General features: G+C 48.4%; 2 protein-coding genes across 6 annotated transcripts; one reads left to right on the forward strand and one right to left on the reverse strand.

The window, feature by feature from the left end:
* Window positions 1–490: 490 nt before the first annotated feature.
* etfbkmt (electron transfer flavoprotein subunit beta lysine methyltransferase) lies at window positions 491–4,546 on the forward strand. Of its 3 annotated transcripts, none has more exons than XM_088646080.1 (3): window positions 491–968; window positions 1,097–3,027; window positions 4,071–4,546. In XM_088646080.1, exons 2-3 carry the CDS (start codon window positions 2,739–2,741, stop codon window positions 4,418–4,420), a joined length of 639 nt encoding a protein of 212 aa, XP_088502206.1. In that variant the 5' UTR covers window positions 491–968; window positions 1,097–2,738; the 3' UTR covers window positions 4,421–4,546. The 3 variants fall into 3 exon arrangements, with proteins under 3 accessions (XP_088502206.1, XP_088502204.1, XP_088502205.1); XM_088646078.1 differs by having other exon boundaries at window positions 493–1,357; window positions 2,882–3,027; XM_088646079.1 differs by having other exon boundaries at window positions 497–1,357; window positions 2,897–3,027.
* Window positions 4,547–5,343: 797 nt separating this feature from the next.
* On the reverse strand, window positions 5,344–20,228 carry amn1 (antagonist of mitotic exit network 1 homolog (S. cerevisiae)). 3 transcript variants are annotated; one of them, XM_088646076.1, is made up of 7 exons: window positions 19,669–20,225; window positions 17,322–17,454; window positions 15,780–15,924; window positions 10,391–10,683; window positions 9,698–9,754; window positions 6,752–6,863; window positions 5,344–6,341 (listed from the first exon to the last, which is right to left on the reverse strand). In XM_088646076.1, exons 1-7 carry the CDS (start codon window positions 19,692–19,694, stop codon window positions 6,268–6,270), a joined length of 840 nt encoding a protein of 279 aa, XP_088502202.1. In that variant the 5' UTR covers window positions 19,695–20,225; the 3' UTR covers window positions 5,344–6,267. The 3 variants fall into 3 exon arrangements, 2 of the variants coding, with proteins under 2 accessions (XP_088502202.1, XP_088502203.1); XM_088646077.1 differs by having other exon boundaries at window positions 5,346–6,341; window positions 10,466–10,683; window positions 19,669–20,221; XR_015941276.1 differs by having other exon boundaries at window positions 6,304–6,341; window positions 6,752–7,968; window positions 19,669–20,228.
* Between the last annotated feature and the right edge of the window lie 218 nt (window positions 20,229–20,446).

The raw sequence follows: 20,446 nt of genomic DNA on the forward strand, positions 1-20,446 counted from the left end.
TATATGAAGCTCTGGAGGCAACCCAGGAACTTCTTTAGGAACAACAAAAAAAAAGCACTGGTCCTCCTCCTGTTGGTAACCCTTCTATTCCGAGGGTCCTGGGACACACAGGAACACTCAGGACGGAAACAGAAACACTCGTGAGTCATAAGCATTTGAAACGTCCTGGTTGCCGACAATGCTGACATCTTGGAATCACCTTGCTGTGATTTTTGGATGATTGCATACTGAGCGATACAGTGAGCACGGAGAGCCGATCGCCTTTATGTAGTTTGTAACTTTACTCACGTTCTTATATTGTAAACCGGCCTCTTAAAGGCAAAATTAAAAAAAAAACGAATTTCCAGTTTGTAACTCAGGCCAAGCAACTGTAATTATCAGCTCTGTGGCAGGGTGCGATTTACAACATGTATGCACCAACTCTTCTTGAATATTGAGTTGAGCCGGCAGCCAGTGATGTACTTTGGTTCCACCTGGTGTTCGTGACGTGACGAGTGCATACGGACCGCTCGTCCCCAGCGTGTTTTAAGCCTGAACGCACTGCTCTTATAAAGGCTTATGTGCACAGTGGCTAAATTTCAATTCAGGCCCCGAGCCGACAGCAGACCGCCACCGTCCACAGGCGCGCAGGGGGTTTATGAAGCTATTCGTGACGGATTTCACACCGTGGAAAGATTCAACATGGGAACCTAAATCAGACAGAACCAGCGTCGGAAAGTTTTTGGTGGGGGACCCATAACAAAGCAGGACCGAGGGAGGATAGCAACGTGAGGTGGAAAGACCGTCTTTTAAGAAGTGAGAGTGTCTCAGTGATAACTGAGGCAGGAGCACATTACTGCCGCACTGATACTAGTGATACTAGTGCTACTAGTGACAGGGCGGGATCTGCTGTGCTGTAACACGAGTTACAGTGAATTCGAGCGAGTGCGACCGCTCTCTGTGAAATGCGCTGATTAGAGAGCTGCAAGGTGAGAAGGTGCTTAGCTAGGAGGGCCGACAGATGAGCAGTTTGAAAAAGAAATACATTAAATCAACCGTTGTACCGAGTGTTAAGCATGATTCCCCGGCTGAAGTGGGTCTCACGCGTCGTCAGTAGGTGTCACCCTGCGGTAGGAGAGGGACGTGGGCGCCGTGCCGGTGTCCGGCTGAGCACCGGGAGCAGCCTGAGCTCTGAAGAGGAGGTGAAGAGGTTTATCGTCGAGAACACGGAGGTGGTGAGGGGGCCTCATAACACCCCGAACATTAGCCTCAGGCTGTTCACTCCGAGCTGCCGGTTCTGGCTCGCCAGGCCAGAGCTGTGGCCGTTCTCCGATCCGTACTGGGCCATCCACTGGCCCGGAGGGCAGGCGCTAACCAGGTAAGGACAGAGCGGAGCCGGGCGCATGAGGACTGGTCTGATCCCGAAAGTCTCCAGCTGTCACGCCTGCAAAAAGCGCTTCTACCCAGATTTGACTCAGGGGGGCTGAATACTTGTACAATTAGCATATCTGGATTTTTGATTTACCTTTGCAGTTTTTGCCGATACTTAATTTCTCTTATCCTCTTCCAAAAAATGTTTAATAATAATTGCTTACACTATATGGCGCTTTCCTGGACACTCCACTCAAAGCGCTTTACAGGTAATGGGGATCCCCTCCACCACCACCAGTGTGCAGCCCCACCTGGATGATGCTCCAGTACACTCCCCACACACCAGCTCTCAGTGGGAAGGAGAGCAGAGTGATGAAGCCAGTTCAGAAAGGGGAATTATTAGGAGGCCATGACTGGTAAAGGCCAGAGGGAAATGTGGTCAGGACGCCGGGGTTACACCCCTACTCTTTTCGAGAAACGCCCTGGGATTTTTAATGACCACAGAGAGTCAGGACCTCGGTTTTACGTCTCATCTGAAGGACGGCACCTTTTTACAGTTTAGTGTCCCCGTCACTATACTGGGGCATTAGGACCCACACAGACCGCAGGGTGAGCGCCCCCTACTGGCCCCACTAACACCTCTTCCAGCAGCAACCTTAGCTCTCCCAGGAGTCTCCCATCCAGGTACTGACCAGGCTCACACCTGCTGAGCTTCAGTGGGCTGCCAGTTGTGAGTTGCAGGGTGATATGGCTGCTGACATGAGATTTTTTTAATAAAAGCATTTCACTTTAAAGGATGCCGACATATCATTTGCAAAGGAGCAGGTAAAGGTTTCTTCCAGGCTGAGAGGACCAGAAATGAGACGCAGCGTTTCAGCTGTGGACCCTTCTTCAGACGTGGAAGACGAAGGCCGAAGATGGGTCACCTGAAGAAACGTTGTGTCTCAGTTTTTGTCCTTTCAGCAAGAGCTTTCAGTAAACCTTCATCAGTTCCTCTGCAGACTACGCATGCTGACGCAGCTCCCTGCTCGAACCTGCTTGGGCTGGGCGGAGAGGTGGCTCTGTGGCTCAGGATCAGGGCCTGTGGCTGGAAGGTTGCCGGTTCAAATCCTGCGGCCGGCAGAGGAATCCTACTCCGTTGGGCTCTTGAGCAAGGCCCTTAACCCCAACTGCTCCAGGGGTTCCATATAAATTACTGAACCTGCGCTCTGACCCCAAGCTTCTCTCCCTGTCTGTGTGTCTCATGGAGAGCAAGCTGGGGTCTGCGAAAAGACAAATTCCTCATACAAGAAATTGTATCTGGCCAATAAAGTGACCTTATCTTATCTTACCTGTTCAACCCGTATCATTAGTAATTGAAAGCACTGGGACACCAGTGGAAGGGGAGAATGCTTCTGCAAGGCACTGTGCTGTACGCAGATGCACCTGCTGAGGAGATGTCAGTAACAGTAACGGCCCCCTTTAACCTTCGTTGCGTCTACATGGCCGATATCTGGCGAGTGGCGTTCTGGAGCTCTGGAAACCCTTCCAGGTGTCTGCTTTCCAGGTACCTGCTGGAGGAGCCGGCCGTCGCCCGGGACAGCAGGGTGTTGGACCTGGGGAGCGGCTGTGGCGCCGCGGCGATAGCGGCGAAACTTGGGGGCGCTTCTTACGTTCTCGCAAACGACATTGACCCAGGTACCCCGCTGTCCCACAGGCCCGCTGTCACTCAGGCCCGCTGTCCCACAGGCCCGCTGTCACTCAGGCCCACTGCAGCACAGACCCACTGTCACTCAGGCCCACTGCAGCACAGACCCACTGTCACTCAGGCCCACTGCAGCACAGGCCCGCTGTCTCACAGGCCCACTGCAGCACAGGCCCGCTGTCCCACAGGCCCGCTGTCCCACAGGCCCGCTGTCACACAGACCCGCTGTCTCACAGACCCACTGCAGCACAGGCCCGCTGTCTCACAGGCCCGCTGTCTCACAGGCCCGCTGTCTCACAGGCCCACTGCAGCACAGGCCCACTGCAGCACAGGCCCACTGTCACACAGGCCCACTGTCACACAGGCCCACTGCAGCACAGACCCACTGTCACTCAGACCCGCTGTCTCGCAGGCCCACTATCACTCAGACCCGCTGTCTCACAGGCCCGCTGTCTCACAGACCCGCTGTCACTCAGACCCGCTGTCTCACAGGCCCACTGTCACACAGGCCCACTGTCACACAGGCCCACTGCAGCACAGACCCGCTGTCACTCAGACCCGCTGTCTCACAGGCCCACTATCACTCAGACCCGCTGTCTCACTGGCCCACTGTCACTCAGACCCGCTGTCTCACAGGCCCACTATCACTCAGACCCGCTGTAGCACAGGTCCACACATTACTGCAGAGCTCCACTGAAACACCGATACACTACTGCACAGAGAGCTCAGGTCCACTGAGGTCACTGAGAAACAATTACACTGCAGCACAGACCCTGCAGCACAGGCGCAGTACGGGACAAGCGCACGATACAAACCGCATGTTTCGATACACAAGTGTAAACTGCACTTTCGTTTATGCTGCACCACAAACTACACTGCGGTTCTGGGTACACTGTAGAGAGGGTTGTCAGATTGAATTAGGCTGTCTTTCCCCCTAGATCTGATGTTGAGGCAGTGGGATGGCAGGTAGTATTTCTTCAGTTTGCCGTGGTGGAGTTTTGAGGGCCGACAGTGCTACATGACTCTTCCTTTCCAGTGGCCGCCATTGCCATCCAGCTGAACTGCGAGCTGAACGGCTTGGAGCCCGTCCCCGTCGAGACCAGGGACCTGATCGGCTCGCAGGCCGAGAGCTGGGACCTCATCCTCCTGGGAGACATGTTCTACGAGGAGCAGCTGGCCAGCAGTCTTCACTCCTGGCTGTGGGAGTGCGTCCGGGCCCGCGGCACCCAGGTGCTGATTGGAGACCCAGGCAGGGCTCAGCTGCAGAGCCATGGCATCAGGAAACAGCTGCGCCGGCTGGCCGACTACGAGCTTCCTCCCTCTCTCAGGGAGGAGAACTATGGGCTGACAGCCAGCACTGTGTGGCTCTACCAGCCCGAGACCTAGTGCTGCGCTCACGGAGGGCTCCCGTTGCAGCAGCCCTTTCCCACAGCTAGAGTTTCCAAATACTGACTTCTTACTTGTTTGGGAAAATATACAGCAATTTAAATAATAAATAATTCCTTACACTTCTATAGTGCTTTTCTGGACACTCCATTTAAAGCTCTTAAACCAGTGTGCAGCCCCACCTGGATGATGTGACGGCAGCCAGAGTGAACCAGTACACTCACCACACATCAGCTCTCAGTGGGGAGGAGAGCAGAGTGATGGAGCCAGTTCTTAGAGGGGGATTATTAGGAGGCCGTGATTGGTAAAGGCCAGGGGGAAATCAGACCAGGACTCCAGGGTTACACCCCTACTCTTTTAGAGAAACACCCTGGGATTTTTAAGGACCGCAGTCAGGACCTCAGTTTTATTTCTCATCCAAAGGATGGCGCCTTTTTACAGTATAGTCTCCCCATCACTATGGTGGGGCATTAGGACCCACACAGACTGTAGGGTGAGCGCCCCCTGCTGGCCCCACTAACACCTCTTCCAGCAGCAGCCTTAGTTTTTCCCAGGAGGTCTCCCATCCAGGTACTGACCAGGCTCACACCTGCTGAGCTCCAGTGGGCTGCCAGCGGTGAGCTGCAGGGTGGTCTAGTCGACATACAACTTCCATTACAGGCTATGGTCTCTACAGACGTGTGGTCCGGGCTGTGTTTTTATGGTCTAAGAGAGAAAGGAGCCGTGGCTGAAATTAGTCCCAGATCGCAGCAGCTTCAGTTGAAAGGGGGAAAAAAAAGGATGAATTTTTACTCCGCCATGTGCACATCTGCCATGCCAGACACGTGACAGATGATCTAGGGCATGGGCGCCCAGCCCTGGTGCTGGAGTGCCACAGTCCAGCAGGCCACCAGTGTGTAAACCCTCTGAGCACATGGGTGCTGCTGGTTTGTTCTCTTTCCTGGGTCCCTGTTGCTTTGAGTCTGCCTGCTGTAGCTGAGCAAAGCTGACCACTGTGATTGAAAGTCCTGGCTGTCCCCTTTTACACTTCAAACATTGACTGAAATACAACAGATGATTGGAAGCAGAGTTTTTTTTTGTTTTGTTTTTTCAGCCATGCACAATTTAATTTATTTCAGAAAGATACAAACGACTTTAATTTTACAGGAACATGTATGTTATAAACCAGTACTGTATTTTATTTATTCTGCAGCGGTCTTTACTACAGACCACAGGACAGATGAAACAGTAGTTTTTTGTACGTAAACAAATGGGTATTAGCTATCAGTGTGGATCACTAGCTCTAGCGAGGAAATGGTTTCTTTTCCTATACAGGGCAGCAACAAGCTCATCTGTCTGATTAACATCTAGCAATGTGTCCTCTTGTGCCCCCTAGTGTGGGATGTTTCTCTTTACTCTTGTCTACTTTTAACAACAAAATGAAAAATGGCAACACTAAGGTAAAGCTGGACATTTAGAACGGATGTGTTAGCTAATCTACATAACAAAACAAGCAACACTTATTAAAATGTTAAATTGCCACACAAAGTTTTCATATGTACATAATACTACAAAGTTCTCTGTGTGTATCTACAGTATATAATACAAATAATTAATGTTTTTAACCAAAGTTATTTGTTTACTTTTCCTCTGGCGTGCAGTTTGGTGGTCAATCTTTGTTAACAAAGCTTCGTTTCTGAAGTATAAAGTTTCATGAACTATAGCCACAGCTGCAGCTTCTTTTCAGGTTTTGCTGCATTAAGACCCAGAGCTTAGTGTTCATAGTGCTGGGGGTGATACCAAAAGAGCTGCATCTTGGAACAGGGTTCAAGGCAACAGCAGGAGTCATCGGCCCTGGTGGCGACTGCTCAGTACACAGTCCACGTCACTTGGCGAATTTTATTCGGCCCAATAAGATCCTGCAGAGCCTCCCTGGAGCGATCTGGAAAACAAACACAGGATGAAGAACCGAGCAGACTTACAGCTGAACAGTTAAAACGAACGTCTTGGATGACCCAAATGACTTCCTTTTTAACTACTGTGTTCTCATTTCAGTTTTTAAAAAGCCATTAAGTGATTTTTCGTGTTTGTTTTTTTTTTATTCGGAGAAAAGTGTGCTCCCTTTGGTTAAAAGGTGCAAACACAGGAATTCATTAGCTCCAACGAAACAGGACAAATCTGTAGTGCTGTCACAGAAATCCTTTTGTTTTTGAGATGACAGTGGACCAGACATCTAAAGCAAAAACTGAAGTTCAGCAGCCGAGCCAGCTAGATGGAAAGTGCTGATATCCGAACACCACACAGTCAAGGCCAGCATTCCCGTGGTGTGACAGACGGGTGGATCAAGCTCACCTGTGACCAGTGGACACCCGTGGAAGAGCAGGATCGTGATCTGGGGGCAGCAGGCCAGCACGGCCTCCACCGCCTGGTCAGTCAGGAACTGGCACCGATCCATGTGAACCTCCTGGGCACAGACAAGCAGCCCCGTGATCATGTCTCTGTCTGCACTGCTGCCGGCTGCACAGGGCTCTGCAGCAGTGCCACCCTGTGGTCTGAGCGACAGCCACACTGTGAGCACTGTCCTGGGCTAAGCTCTCCTGAGGGTCCTGCTCTGTGTCCCGAAAACAGGGGTTCCCAGACGCCTGGCTTTCATTCCGACCGAGCTAAACCACTCAGCTGCTTGACTGGAGTTTCTTTTCTACACATTTTATTTCTTCTTAAAATCTTATTTTACTTATGAAAAAGTAAAATGGAAGGCCACCCCCAACATGTTTGGGCTAAAAGTCTAATAATGCATATAAATGTGGAGGTCTGTATTTTATCTTTTGTATAACAATTGTAATCAGAGCACTGTTAACCTGTACTTTATCTTTTACGTAACAAAATTGTTACCAGCGCACTGATAACCTGTTTCCTAAAAAAGAGAAGCTGCTTATGCCTAACGGGTTTATTAAAAACATGTCTTGGTGACATCTGAGAACACTAAGATGCAGACACAGACAATTTTTCAATAAAGAAGCTGTGCATCATTGGATAATATAAAGGAGGAGACTGTAGATTGTTATAAATAGCTAAATACATTTTAAGTAACAGGTGGCTGAAGTAGACTCTCATCCGCAGTAAAGTACAGGGTTTTGTAAGAGTTCAACCCCTCCTATGACATTAAACTTTCATGAATTACAATTAATGTATACACAAGTGACTACTATATAATTTGAACATGAAGTTTAAAGTTTCACATATGGGTGAAAGAACTTAACCTTTTAGTACTCCCATGTGGCACAGACCTCCAGAGGCAATTTAACCCTTAAATGTTTTTTTAATAACTCTGGAAGTATATTGACAGTAGAGGCCTGGATCAGGGCTTAACCTGAAGCTAGCTGCAGGTGTTTCTGGAGGTCACAAACAGTTTTCGAACTGTACCAGTTCCTTTACAGCTTGAGGGTCAGCGATACAGTTATGGAGAGGGCACCATCCTGGGCACGGATGTGCTGCAGGAAACTGAGGCCCAGATGGGCCTAAAGGCTTGGCATTCTGTCATGGCCCAGCCCGTGATTCACAATCCAACCCTGAGAAATGACCGACAAAGACTGGACGTCAGAAGGTCCATGGGGTTTTATGTGTGCAGCTCTGTGCCTGAGGCCTGAGCTTGACACAGGCTGGAATGTGGCACAGCAATCATTGATCCCCTGTCATTCCCGGAGGAATGCGCCCCAGCGCCCCATCTTCAATATCCACCCTACACATCCTGAAGCCGTAGCCGCTGTGGAAGAAATCAACGAGGATCTACAGGCAGCTGGAGCAGTGAGAAGGACCCCACATGGAAAGACACATCCAGGAATTAGGACTCAGATGTACCACTTATCTCTAAAATAGCAGTGCAGCTCGCATCAGAGTGCCTCTGAACCAAGCGCCAGGGCTACAGGGATCGTGGACACACCTGCAGGTGTGGTTTACAGGTCCATTTCACCGAGCAGGGGGAGCGCCTACATGTTCGTGGTGATTGATCTTTTTACGAGGTGGGTGGAAGTGTTTCCTTGCCGTAACATTACTGCAGAAACTGCTGTGAAATCTCTGGCTCGGAAGCTGTTCCCAAGATGGGAAATACCGTACGAGACAGACGCTGATCAAGGAACACATTTCACAGGCAGAGCAATGAAAGAAGCTATGGTCATGCTAACATGGAGACAACGAACAGGAAATAAACTCCTACAGATAACATTTATTTCGCGTTACTGCTGCTAAAGTGGATTAGGCAACGTTACTGAATCACTTCTTCGCTCAGGGCTTCTGAACCTTGGCAGTTTTTAATAGATAATGACACAGTAAACTTTTTGTGTGTGTTATCTGTCGCATGAGGTTACGTTTATCTACTGTTAGGACGTGGTGAAGACTAGATGAAGGTCAGATATGTTTTAATATGTAAAAATCACGATTCATAAGGCAGTGTGCTTTCACTGTAGACAAAGGCTGGCAGAGGACTGTAGGCAGAGGCTGGTTTTATTAAAAGCCACAACGGCTCAAGTAGAGGGCACCTGGGGTCAGCAGCACCGCATCCCGTAGTTGCCATAGAAACTTTCTTATTTGTAGGTCAGTTCCTGCGAAAGACCATGGGAGAAGTATTATGGGATGTAGATGGGAGGGTAGGTGAGATGGGTCAATGATAACCAACTAGGGGCAGAAAGTGAGGTAGAGGAAGAGTTAGCCACAGTGTATTCAACCCAGGCGCTTGCTCCTATTCTTTGAGATTCCTGTGGTGCACATCGGTAATAGAGCAAGAGATTCACCTCACTGCTGTCTCTGGTCTGATTCATATCTGGGGCTACTCTGACAGTCAGTTCATTAGCAAACTGCCATATGTTCAGTAAAAGATAGCCACTGTATTGGAAACTGGAAGGAGGCAGGAAAAACACAGAGCAGTTCAGGTGGTTGTGCCTCAGTACCTGAGGTTCCAAACAAAGCTGCTTCCTAATTTTGCTATAAATCCATCTCCCTCCTCCCCTTCTTAATAATAGTAAATGCATAATAATAGTAAATAATATAAAAGATAATAAAATAGTAGTAAATAGTAAATGCAAACACCAAAGTAACACAGAACTAAAACCAAGCCTTTACCCTGTGGTTATCCACACTGAGTCTTACTTTAACTCCACTGACTTAGGGCTGCTCAGTTTGCCAGACCACACTCCTTAGTGCTGCACTTGTGTAACTTTCTTCCAGTCGTCGAACAGATAATAAGAATTTAATCGTTACCACAGGGCAGATATAGTTTTAAAATCATGATATGGGAATAGTTACCTTCAAAGTCTGAGAGCAAACTCCATTCACTAACCCCACAACGCCATCGTCTGTCACCTGTCGAGAGTAATGCACAAGGCTCAGTTCTTTAACAGTGCCCCAACAGAAAGGTGGCACACACGGTTGTCATACAGTGCCCTGAGATGGTCTGGCACCCTGTCCAGGGTGCATCCTGCCTTGCGCCCATACAGCACAGCACAGGGGAACTCCCTGCTTAGCCCGTCTGGAGCTGTAACCTGTGAGGCACAGTGTACAAACCACAGACGTCCTGGAAATATCCCTCCCACCTGTTAGCCAGGGAGCGCTAGTCTGAGCTGTGCTGTCAGTGTCCTCGCTCCCAGACTCACTGGAGGTGCTGAAGGACTTTTCACAGGACGTTTCGACAGGACGGCATCATGTTTAACTGTACCAAAGCTTTTATGGGTAGCTGTGTCTAGTTAGTCAGAGAGTGTGTTAAACTGTATAGCAATGACCAGTTTGATATGAAAACACTTGCTATGTCACAATTTGTCACAGCTGATTGGCATACGTTGACATAACAAAAGAAACAGAGTCTGAAATTAAAGGATGGCAATATTTCACCCATGAATGTAGTCATGATTTTGATATTAGTGTAGCTAAAGGATTTCTGGAGCAAGGCACCCCTTACAGATGGGAAGCACTGCGAAGTGCTCTGTGAGCAGATTGATCTACCTGGTCAGTATGAGACCGCCTGCCCTGCCTCAGCCTCCCGGGGCAACACAGCGGCGTCACTGTCCAGGCCCTCACCTGCGTGGCAGCGAAGCTGATGCTGTGCAGGAGCCTGCAGTTCCGCCCCAGGGCCAGCAGGGCGGCGTCGGTGATTGCCACGCAGCCACTGAGGGTGATGACCTGCAGCAGCTTGCAGTTGCGGGCCACGGCGAGGACCCCCTCGTCCGTCACCGCGCGGCACCTCCACAGCTCCACCTCACACAGGTAGGGGCAGCTGGCGGCTACGGCGGCGACCCCTGCAGAAAGGCAGAGACGTCAGGGCGCAGAGCCGAGGGGAAATCTCCCCCTGGGCGGGGCAGGTGAGTAGAGAACAAAGCGAGGGGGAAATGCTCTTTCTGTGGTCTGAGGCCTGGGGTCACTGCACCTGACCTAGCGTGAGTGCACTGCGGGGACAGCCACTGGGCCATGAGGGGAAGGGTCACTCATGAACCCCCATTCACGGGGAGAACATGGGGTGACCATGGCTGGACACTGACTAGAAGCGCCTCTGCAACACTGCTGGAGTTCAGGACCCTGTGGGAGATACAGCTTGTCTGTGTCTCTGGACACTGGACACTGACTAGAAGCGCCTCTGCAACACTGCTGGAGTTCAGGACCCTGTGGGAGATACAGCTTGTCTGTGTCTCCTACAGTGTTCTCTGGCCACAGATTAAACTCATCCCTTCAGTGTCCTCGGCTCAGCAGCGTCCTGAGCTGACCTACGGCCAGGAGCGCAGTTCTGTACCCAGTGGAGTCTGTCCCTGGTAGTCCCAGTTTTCAGCTCTAATAATTTTGATAGTAGAAACAGTTTAAAAAATTGTCCTCTGATAAAAGGAGAACTCAAAAATAAAAACTTAAGAACACAAAAAACACCTTCTCAAAATAGGTACACTTGGTGATTATTTTCTTACAGTATGTACTGAAGTACAGCGACCACAATGGCATCAGTTTGATACTGACAGTATACAGAATTCCCACTAGAGGGCAGCAGTGTTCATGTTGGCTGCTTCAATGCACTAATTTTAAATACTGTCTCACAGGGTAACCACTTTTTTCTAATAACTCCTAATACAGGCCCCAATTCACTCACAGAATCACACTAAAGCTGACAAAATGAAAGAGTAATGTTACAACTGCATAAATTATGTAACAAATTTAACAAAATTAAATTTTTCACTGCGGCAGAATAGTGGCACTACTAATTACTATATTGTATGATTTTATATTAGTATAGCATAAAGAATATTATCTTGTGTATGACATTTAGATTCCAAAGTACTTTACGCACGAGTGGAGACTCACTTCATCACCCAATGAAATGCAGCCCCACCTGGGAGACACACAGGGACCATTCTGCACCAGCAGCCCCACCTGGGAGACACACAGGGACCATTCTGCACCAGCAGCCCCACCTGGGAGACACACAGGGACCATTCAGCACCAGCAGCCCCACCTGGGAGACACACAGGGACCATTCTGCACCAGCAGCCCCACCTGGGAGACACACAGGGACCATTCTGCACCAGCAGCCCCACCTGGGAGACACACAGGGACCATTCTGCACCAGGAGCCCCACCTGGGAGACACACAGGGGCCATTCTGCACCAGCAGCCCCACCTGGGAGACACACAGGGGCCATTCTGCACCAGCAGTCTGTCGCATTATATAGGTAGGGCTGCACACTGGTGGTGGTGGAGTGGACTGTCCAGAAAAGCACTATATAAGTTTAAGGAATTTATTTTTATTATTATTATTATTATTTTGTAATATAATAGTAAGCCTATTTATAGATGCCTTCCTCTAAATCCATACCTTCCTCCAAATCTTTTTCTAGCTCTCTTCGTAAGCCTACAACTTTAATAACCTTTGATAATTCTACAAATAAATTGCCTTCGCTAAACCAGTTTTTGTAACAGTTGCTAAAAATAAGATATGCATACTGCAGACAATTGCAAATTGTCCGGCGCGGGTGGTTAGACTTTCCTAACGGCAGGATGAGGGAATATGTATGTTTAGCCAGAATGAGGAAGCAGTTACAGAGATGTGATTTTGCAATGCTTGCTTGTTAGCTGCTGTACAAAGAGACCCTCCGTAAGAGCTCGCAAAGCTCTTGTGCTGCTGTGCCGCCTCTTGAATTCAGAAATAACGGCCTGGCGATCGCTTCACCTTTGTAGCCTGAACTCTTGTTTCTTTCCCGGGATTCTGAAGAGGGATAACCTCACCTGAGCACCTTCAAAATAGAAAGGTGGCGTTCAAAACGCAGCCTGCAGTCTCCTGAGCTTGATGCAACTCAAAGGAGACAGCTTTTTAGAAATCCTTTTAAATGCTATGGATATTCTATTAATATTTTTGAAGGAAGCGATCAGAGCAGTTGTACAACCATCATCTTTCTCCGGCCTTGAAGGGGAAAAACCCTCTCAGTGTGCGGCTCCGAGCTGGAGGAGATCCTAGACTCTGACCCCAGCTGGAGGACACCTGTCACCAATCCCGACAGGACCAGAGTGTCCCACCGATGAGCGGGGCAGTCCGTCCAGCTCTCCAGTGCTGAACACCGGCAAGACTGCAGTCCCATGTCAGACCACTGTCTGACCTGCAACGACAACCCCACTTAGACAACACCTGCCGGGCTGAAAGACCCCACGTGACCCAGATTCCCGCACAAGACTCAACAAGGGAAGGTTCTTGACAAGCTCCCAACTAATTTCCCCCGATCACTGAAATAACACAGGCGTTGAACTGCTGGATAATCAATGAGTATTCACTGTAGTGGTAATAAAACCCAGACTTCCTGGGTTTCTCCACACCTAAACCTCTCCTGTGATCGATTCTGAAATCCGGTGGAAGGTGACTTCAGCGTGATGCCTCTTGGCTCGTCCTGCGCTAACATGCCGTTCTCTTGTGGACAAAGCCTGGACGAGCTTGGACAGAGATCCAGCTGTTCCTGTGCCCTAGGGAATTTTAAATCCTCATCGGAACTGTGCCTGACCACACATCCTCAATTCACACACAAGCCTGATTAAATGTTGACATTTTAACACTCCACAATTCACCAAGAACTCCAAACAATGGTACATGTGACACAGGTTAATGCAGGAAAGTAACTCAATATTTACTGGTCTTTGGACTGCTTGTGAATATTGATGTTTGTATGAAACTGGTTATTACAAGGTTGACTACACTAACTCAAGTATCACAGTAAGCTTATTTAAATCTGAAATATTAATATCTTTTGTAATTACTGGGAGATTGATTAGCCATTAGTGTATATAAAAGCACATTGACTCACATACAGTCTTGTATTTATTTAATTTTATTATTGCATTGATAAAATGTTATTTTGGATTCCTGAATCTGTGTGTATACAGAGCACAATCAGAACACTGTTTGCTCTGATTGATTCTTGTAGCCATAAGGATAGATCGTGAGAAAATCACACAATGGATGCATGTCATGTGAAAGCAGAAGCTCCTAAATACTTTAATAAATCAAAGATTTTTGTTTACTGATCATATTAACTGAAGAGTGTAAAATTCCAATTTTCTAGCACAGCTTTCTGGACATGACCCAGTGTGGGTATGACTCCAATGCTGTCCAGTGAGCTTTCCAGATACTGTAGTGCAGGGGTGCCCAACCTTTTTTAGTGATCTACTTTTTCATTTGCCAGTCCAGCACGATCTACCAGTGTGAATTTGAAGCTCTGATATAGGAAAAACAGACTGTGGGCACATCAGTACAATAACGATACCCATCACTAAAATGACAGCAATTAAAAGCAAGTGACTCATGCTACAGTGAACAAGTAATGTTCCCCATTTTAGAAAAAAGAACATCCTACCTTAATGTGAGCACTGGCACTGAGAAGCTTACTTGAGAACACTGGTAATTTGTTTTTGAACGTGTTGACACTGCTGATCATGTCGATTACATTTTTATTGTGTCCCTGCAGCTCGACTTTCAGCTCATTCAGCAGTTCAGTCAAGTCTGTGAGGCATGCTAAATCCAGAAGCCACTGGTCATCCGCTAATTGAGCATATTCATCGTGTTTAGACGACTTGAGAAACTCTTTGATTTCAGGCAACAGCTGTCTGTACCTCGCCAACAATGTTTGTTTTTTTAAATCCCCAAACAGCAAGTCAGCAGCCTCAGCAAACGCTTTTACGACTTCTGGATCCCTGAATGACTTGTCGTGTGGAGCCAGGACGCGGCTCACACCTGAACGCGGCGATGATTGCCGCTTTGCCTCTTGTATTGGGCCTCGTGAAAACCGACTGCTGCTCATTGAAATTTTATTTTTCCACTTTTCTTTTCCGTAACTCACTTTTAGCGGGAAAGTCTACATCATACGTTTTGTGTGCAGTTCTGAAATGTTGTTCTCTATTTCCCTTTTTCGCGTAGACGCTAGCATTGCAGATTTGAATGCGGAAGTACAAACAATAATCATGCTCGTGTTCCTTGAGGTAACGGTAAGTTTTCGGTCTCTTTGCTTCTTCATGTTCGCTTAAAACACTACAACTATCAAATAGGAAACCAGACTTATCAAACTGTTGGCGAATTTGTCTTGGCCAGTCTCCACTATGCGCTGTAGCGAATGTGTGTTCGTGTGGCAATAACCAAGAGACCGTTCTTGGGCAGCTCACACACACACAACACTCAATTTACGGAGCTCCTGTTGCCTTTTCCCCCAGTGTGAGCCAGACTTTTACAACCCACTCGACAAGGGTTAAACACACACAAGGGCAGTAAAATGTGTGACATTACATGCACAGATCTAAATACATTTTAGGCTATCGAAAAAAGTTAATAAGTAAAATAGTCCATTTATTTTTTAGTTACACAGCAGGTCTGAACGGGGCAGGTGCAGAAGGCCTCTGTACAGCTCAGGTCAGTCAGTACAGATCTGTCCTGTAATGCATCTGTTCTGCAGTGCTTACAGTAAGACCTCACTTGCTGCTTTTAGTACTTTTGACTCATCAGCCAGTTCAAGGTTATGTGCCATACATTTATACAAAGCACAGTCTGTGTTTGTCTCAGCTTGCTTTTGCTCCTGTGATCTATATGAGCGCGACACTGTTTTTTGTGCTTCAGCACTTCTAGTGGACAGAGCCACTGTAAGGACTGTAGCCACTTCCAGGTTATTTTAAGGATCTAAATTCTGGAGTCCAGACTGGCCTACTCCCAACCATCGACAGCAACTTGATGTTTTTAAACACCCCAGATCTGCAGAGCAGAAGTAAAGTTCCTCTTCCCCACTAGTTAACAAAGCCCTGAAGCAGCACCAGCGTGAAGCAGAATCTAGAGCTCTGGCAGAATCTCACGCCTGCAAGCCGGGCAGAGGCAGCAGGCCTCTCCGTACCTTCGGATGTAACAGTGAAACAGTCCTCCTTCCGGGAGTTCAGGATGATTTTCCTCAGTTGCCTGCAGCTGCAGAGCTGCCTGAGCGCGCCGTCCGACACCTTACAGTTCTGCAGGTCCGCCACCTGCAGCCCGGGGTGCAGCACCTGAAAGACATGTGGCCTGCAGTCACTGTCACTGCTCCGGTTTTATTCATGTCATAATTAAGCCATTCGGCTGACGCGTCTATCCAGAGAGGCTTGCTATTGCACGCATTTGAGAATGACACATCTGGAGTAGTAAAATATGGCCTCGTCCTCTGGATGAGATGTAAAACTGAGGTCCTGACTCTCTGTGGTCATTATCTGTGTGATAATTCCCATCTCTGAACTGGCTTCCTCACTCTGCTCTCCTCCCCACTGAGAGCTGGTGTGTGGGGAGCGTTCTGGCGCACTATGGCTGCTGTCGCATCATCCAGGTGGGGCTGCACACTGGGGGTGGTGGAGGGGATCCCCATTACTGTAAAGCAGTTTGAGTGGAGTGTCCAGAAAAGTGCTATATAAGTGTAAGCAATTATTATTATTATTATTATTTCAAGTTCAATGCAGGTACGTTAAAAACAGTTACAAATGACAGGAGGCCATGCAGCCTATCTAGCCTGGTAATTAGTGGCTAACTGATCCAAGGATCTCCTCCAGCTGTTAATTTAAATAAATGTTCATTAGAAAAGGTGGCTTTTCAGCTTGCACACCCCAGGCTCTTGGTCACCAGAGCACAGCAGCTCTCTGTACTGTTCACCTGCCACCAGCGACACAAGAGTCCTGCCTGCACACGCTGACGCCCCGTCCAGCTATCAAAACAGCCCATCGCAGGACACACACGCCCCAGAGCCCCCACCTTCACGTGAAAGAAAGAGCTTGTATAACTAGGATAAAGTTCAGGTGGGGAGCTGCGTCAGCATGCGTAGGCTGCAAAGGAACAAGTAATACGTTTATTCCATGCTGAAAAGAGAAGAAAGAAAACACAACGTTTCGGCCGTGGAGCCTTCTTCAGGTGTGAGAGAGACAGGGCAGCAGGCAAAGGTAAAGTAGCGGGAGAACAAAGGTTGGGAGAGAGGAGGAGTGAGAGGCGGGAGCAGGGGACAGAAAGAGAGGCCAATCAGGAGGTGTGAAGTCAGGAGAGGTGTAGAGAGGTGTGAAATGAAACTTCCAATGAATGGAGAGAATTTAGAAGAAAAGTAGTCTGTCGTTAAGAGAAGGGGGAAGGTGTGATCCTAGCTGCAGGATCATTTAGCTTTCTGTAGTCTTTCTCATACATCAGGAAGATCGTTAACTGATCCCAGGATCTCAGCCAGCCACTTCCCGGGGTACCGCTAGGGTATCGGCTTCAACAGCATGGCCGGGCAGCTTGTTCCACACTCCCACCACCCTTTGTGTGAAGCAGTGCGGTTCTGCACACGAGCACGAAGGCGGGGGGGGACGAGTAGGTGGCTCTGAGCCTGCGGTGTCGCACCGGCTTCACCGACGGGCACAGCCCGGGCGTGGCAGGGCACGCACACCTTTACCTGGCCAATGTTCGTGTCGGTGATAGCGCCCTGGCTGCTCATCAGCTTGAACAGCCTGTCCTTCAAGTGGGGTGGCAGGGTCTTTATGTCACCGTGGTAACAGTCCACGTGTCCTGCCAGATAGCACAAACACCTGGAAGGACAAAGACAACAGAAGCCAAGATTATCCTGGAACTGGGTCCCACTTTCCGCCCCTCTCTCAACGACAGACTAATGTCTTATTAGTAGAAAACCCCCTCTTTCTCACCCACTCTCTCCCACACACCTGAAAAAGCATCAACGGCCGAAACACTGCGTTTCTCCTTTTCTAGTTTTCAGCGCAGAATTAATCTCTCCTTGTTTTATTTGCAGCCAACAGGACTCAAAGTCTTTCTGTTCAGAAAGGCTTTTATTTATCAGTTTCTGTGTCTGCTCCATCTTCCAACTTCTGCTGCACTTCTAACCCATTGTATTTCTTAGATGAACTGTAAAGTGCTCCGGGAGGCTACTATCAAAGGAACCTCAAAACATAACGTTTTATACTGACGTTGCTCCCCCACTTGGACAAAAACACACGATGCTGAGATGCTTCAGTCATCCAAAATAAGACATTTTACCAGCCCTGTTGAAATTAGAACTACATCTGTCTACCAAGCAGGGAAGAATAAAACCTCAGGCCAAGAGAAAGCTCTAGGGCAGGACTGCTCCTCTTGCAGGGTCTCCAACCCCCTTCGCTACACAATTTCACTACAAACAGCTGCTCAATTATCTCATTGAGAATTATAAATAAGGAGTACTCCAGAGCAAGTAAGTTAAAAACATAAGTACAGTTACAAACGACAGGAGGCCATGCAGCCTATCTAGCCTGGTAATTAGCAGCTTACTGATCCAAGGATCTCCTCCAGCTGTTAATTTAATTAATAATAATAATAATAATAATTGCTTACACTTATATAGCACTTTCCTGGACAGTCCACACAAAGCTCTTTACAGGTAATGGGAATCCCCTCCACCACCACCAGTGTGCAGCCCCACCTGGATGATGCGACGGCAGCCATAGTGCGCCAGAACGCTCACCACACACCAGCTCTCAGTGGGGAGGAGAGCAGAGTGATGAAGCCAGTTCAGAGATGGGGGTTATTAGGAAGGAGGCCATGATTGGTAAGAGCCAATGGGAAATTTGGCCAGGATGCCAGGGTTACACCCCTACTCTTTTCAAGAAACGCCCTGGGATTTTTAATGACCACAGAGAGTCAGGACCTCGGTTTTATGTCTCATCCGAAGGACAGTGCCTGTTTACAGTATAGTGTCCACATCACTATACTGTTGCATTAGGACCCACATGGACCTCAGGGTGAGCGCCCCCTGCTGGCCCCACTAACACCTCTTCCAGCAGCAGCCTTAGTTTTTCCCAGGAGGTCTCCCATCCAGGTACTGACCAGGCTCACACCTGCTGAGCTTCAGTGGGCTGCCAGTTTGAGTTGCAGGGTGACATGGCTGCTGCTGGTGATGGAGCCAGTTCAGAGATGGGGATTATTAGGAGGCCATGACTGGTAAAGGCCAGGGGGAATTGTGGCCTGGACGCCGGGGTTACACCCCTTTCATAATAAATGTTCATTAGAAAAGGTTTCAGCTTGCACACCCCAGGCTCTCGGTCACCAGAGCACAGCAGCTCTCTGTACTGTTCACCTGCCACCAGCGACACAAGAGTCCTGCCTGCACACGCTGACGCCCCGTCCAGCTATCAAAACAGCCCACCGCAGGACACACACGCCCCAGAGCCCCCACCGTCACGTGAAAATACCGTCCATTTCACTGACCATGTTGATCAAGAAGAAGATCAGAAGATCTAAGGCGTGTATCTGTATTTATATCTTTAGTTCCCAGAGCAGGCAGCGCCTGTACCGGATTGCCTACTGCTCCTTTCAAAGGATGCAACTTTAAAATAATCTTTTTTCTGAATCCCCCCCAACAAAAACACGGGGAATACGTTTGCGACGATCAGAGCTCGTTCTTTCAAACGCTGAGAAATCGTGATACCGACCCTTCGTTTGCTCGTGTTTGTTTGTTGGTGGGCGGTGTCTGGACAAAATGCGGTTTATCCGCAGGCTGAATTGCACGCTAACTTGCTAACAGTCTGGTCAGGATGTGTACATAAACGGTACAGCTGTGACGTGCAAACCTTTTGTTTAGTTTAGTTGTTTTTTTTGGGAGAATACCGCCGTCTCATTCGTGCTTGTGAAAACCAGCTCAGATATGATATGGTATATATATATACAGGTGGACATCGGACGGAGCAACACATGGACAAACAGGGGAGCCCATTTAACACGGGGGACAGACAACAGGACCCCCGTCTCCTACTCACAGCTCTAACAGGCTGGAGGCGGCCATGTTCCCCGCCCGGCCGGCGCGTCTGCGGTCAGGGGTGTCGTCTCTCAACGCAAACGGACCTGCTTCGCCGGCACCGTTCTGGAAATGGGAAGGATAAGGATAGTAACACACATGCACACGCAAGAATCGTTTTCTTCCTATTTAAAAAAAAAATGTCAACTTTCCCCTCCAGTTCCGTTTTTTTTGTGTGTGTGTGAGGTCGCGAGATATGAGTGATTGTGGGGGTTGTAGTCCTTAAGGTTGCAAAGGAACAATAGGTCTATTCCATGCTGAAACACTTGAGGTCCTTAAGGTTGCCTTTCGACCGAAAATGATTTTAGAACTTTAAACTTAAAGTGGGAAACAGCTATTTTATGGTGGTGGTTAAACATCTAAAACTGTAATAAATAACCTTTCTATTTTATGAATTACATAATTAATTATTGGTTATAGGTATCACAGAGTGGAAAAAATGGTGCAGGGCAACATGTGTCAGAGACTATGTTGACTTTAAGTTTGCAGTGAATGGCCGGTGTTTCCGCAAGAGTGGTGCATTTGTCTTTGTGCTTGAGCTTTCTGTTGATCTGTGCCCTCCCTGTGTAGCGGAGCTAGTTCCGGCACGGTGACGTCATCGAGCTCCCTGCGCATAGCAGGGACGTCAACCGCCTGAGCTCAAAGTTCCTGCTCAAGGATTTTGACATTTTATTGTACTGTTTAGTAGAAAATTTGGAAAAAGAGCATTTATTTATAGTCAATTTATTAATCATTCTTGG

This window comes from Lepisosteus platostomus, chromosome 9, assembly GCF_059453375.1.
Source record: "Lepisosteus platostomus isolate fLepPlt1 chromosome 9, fLepPlt1.hap1, whole genome shotgun sequence".
NCBI classification, from domain to species: Eukaryota; Metazoa; Chordata; class Actinopteri; order Semionotiformes; family Lepisosteidae; genus Lepisosteus; species Lepisosteus platostomus.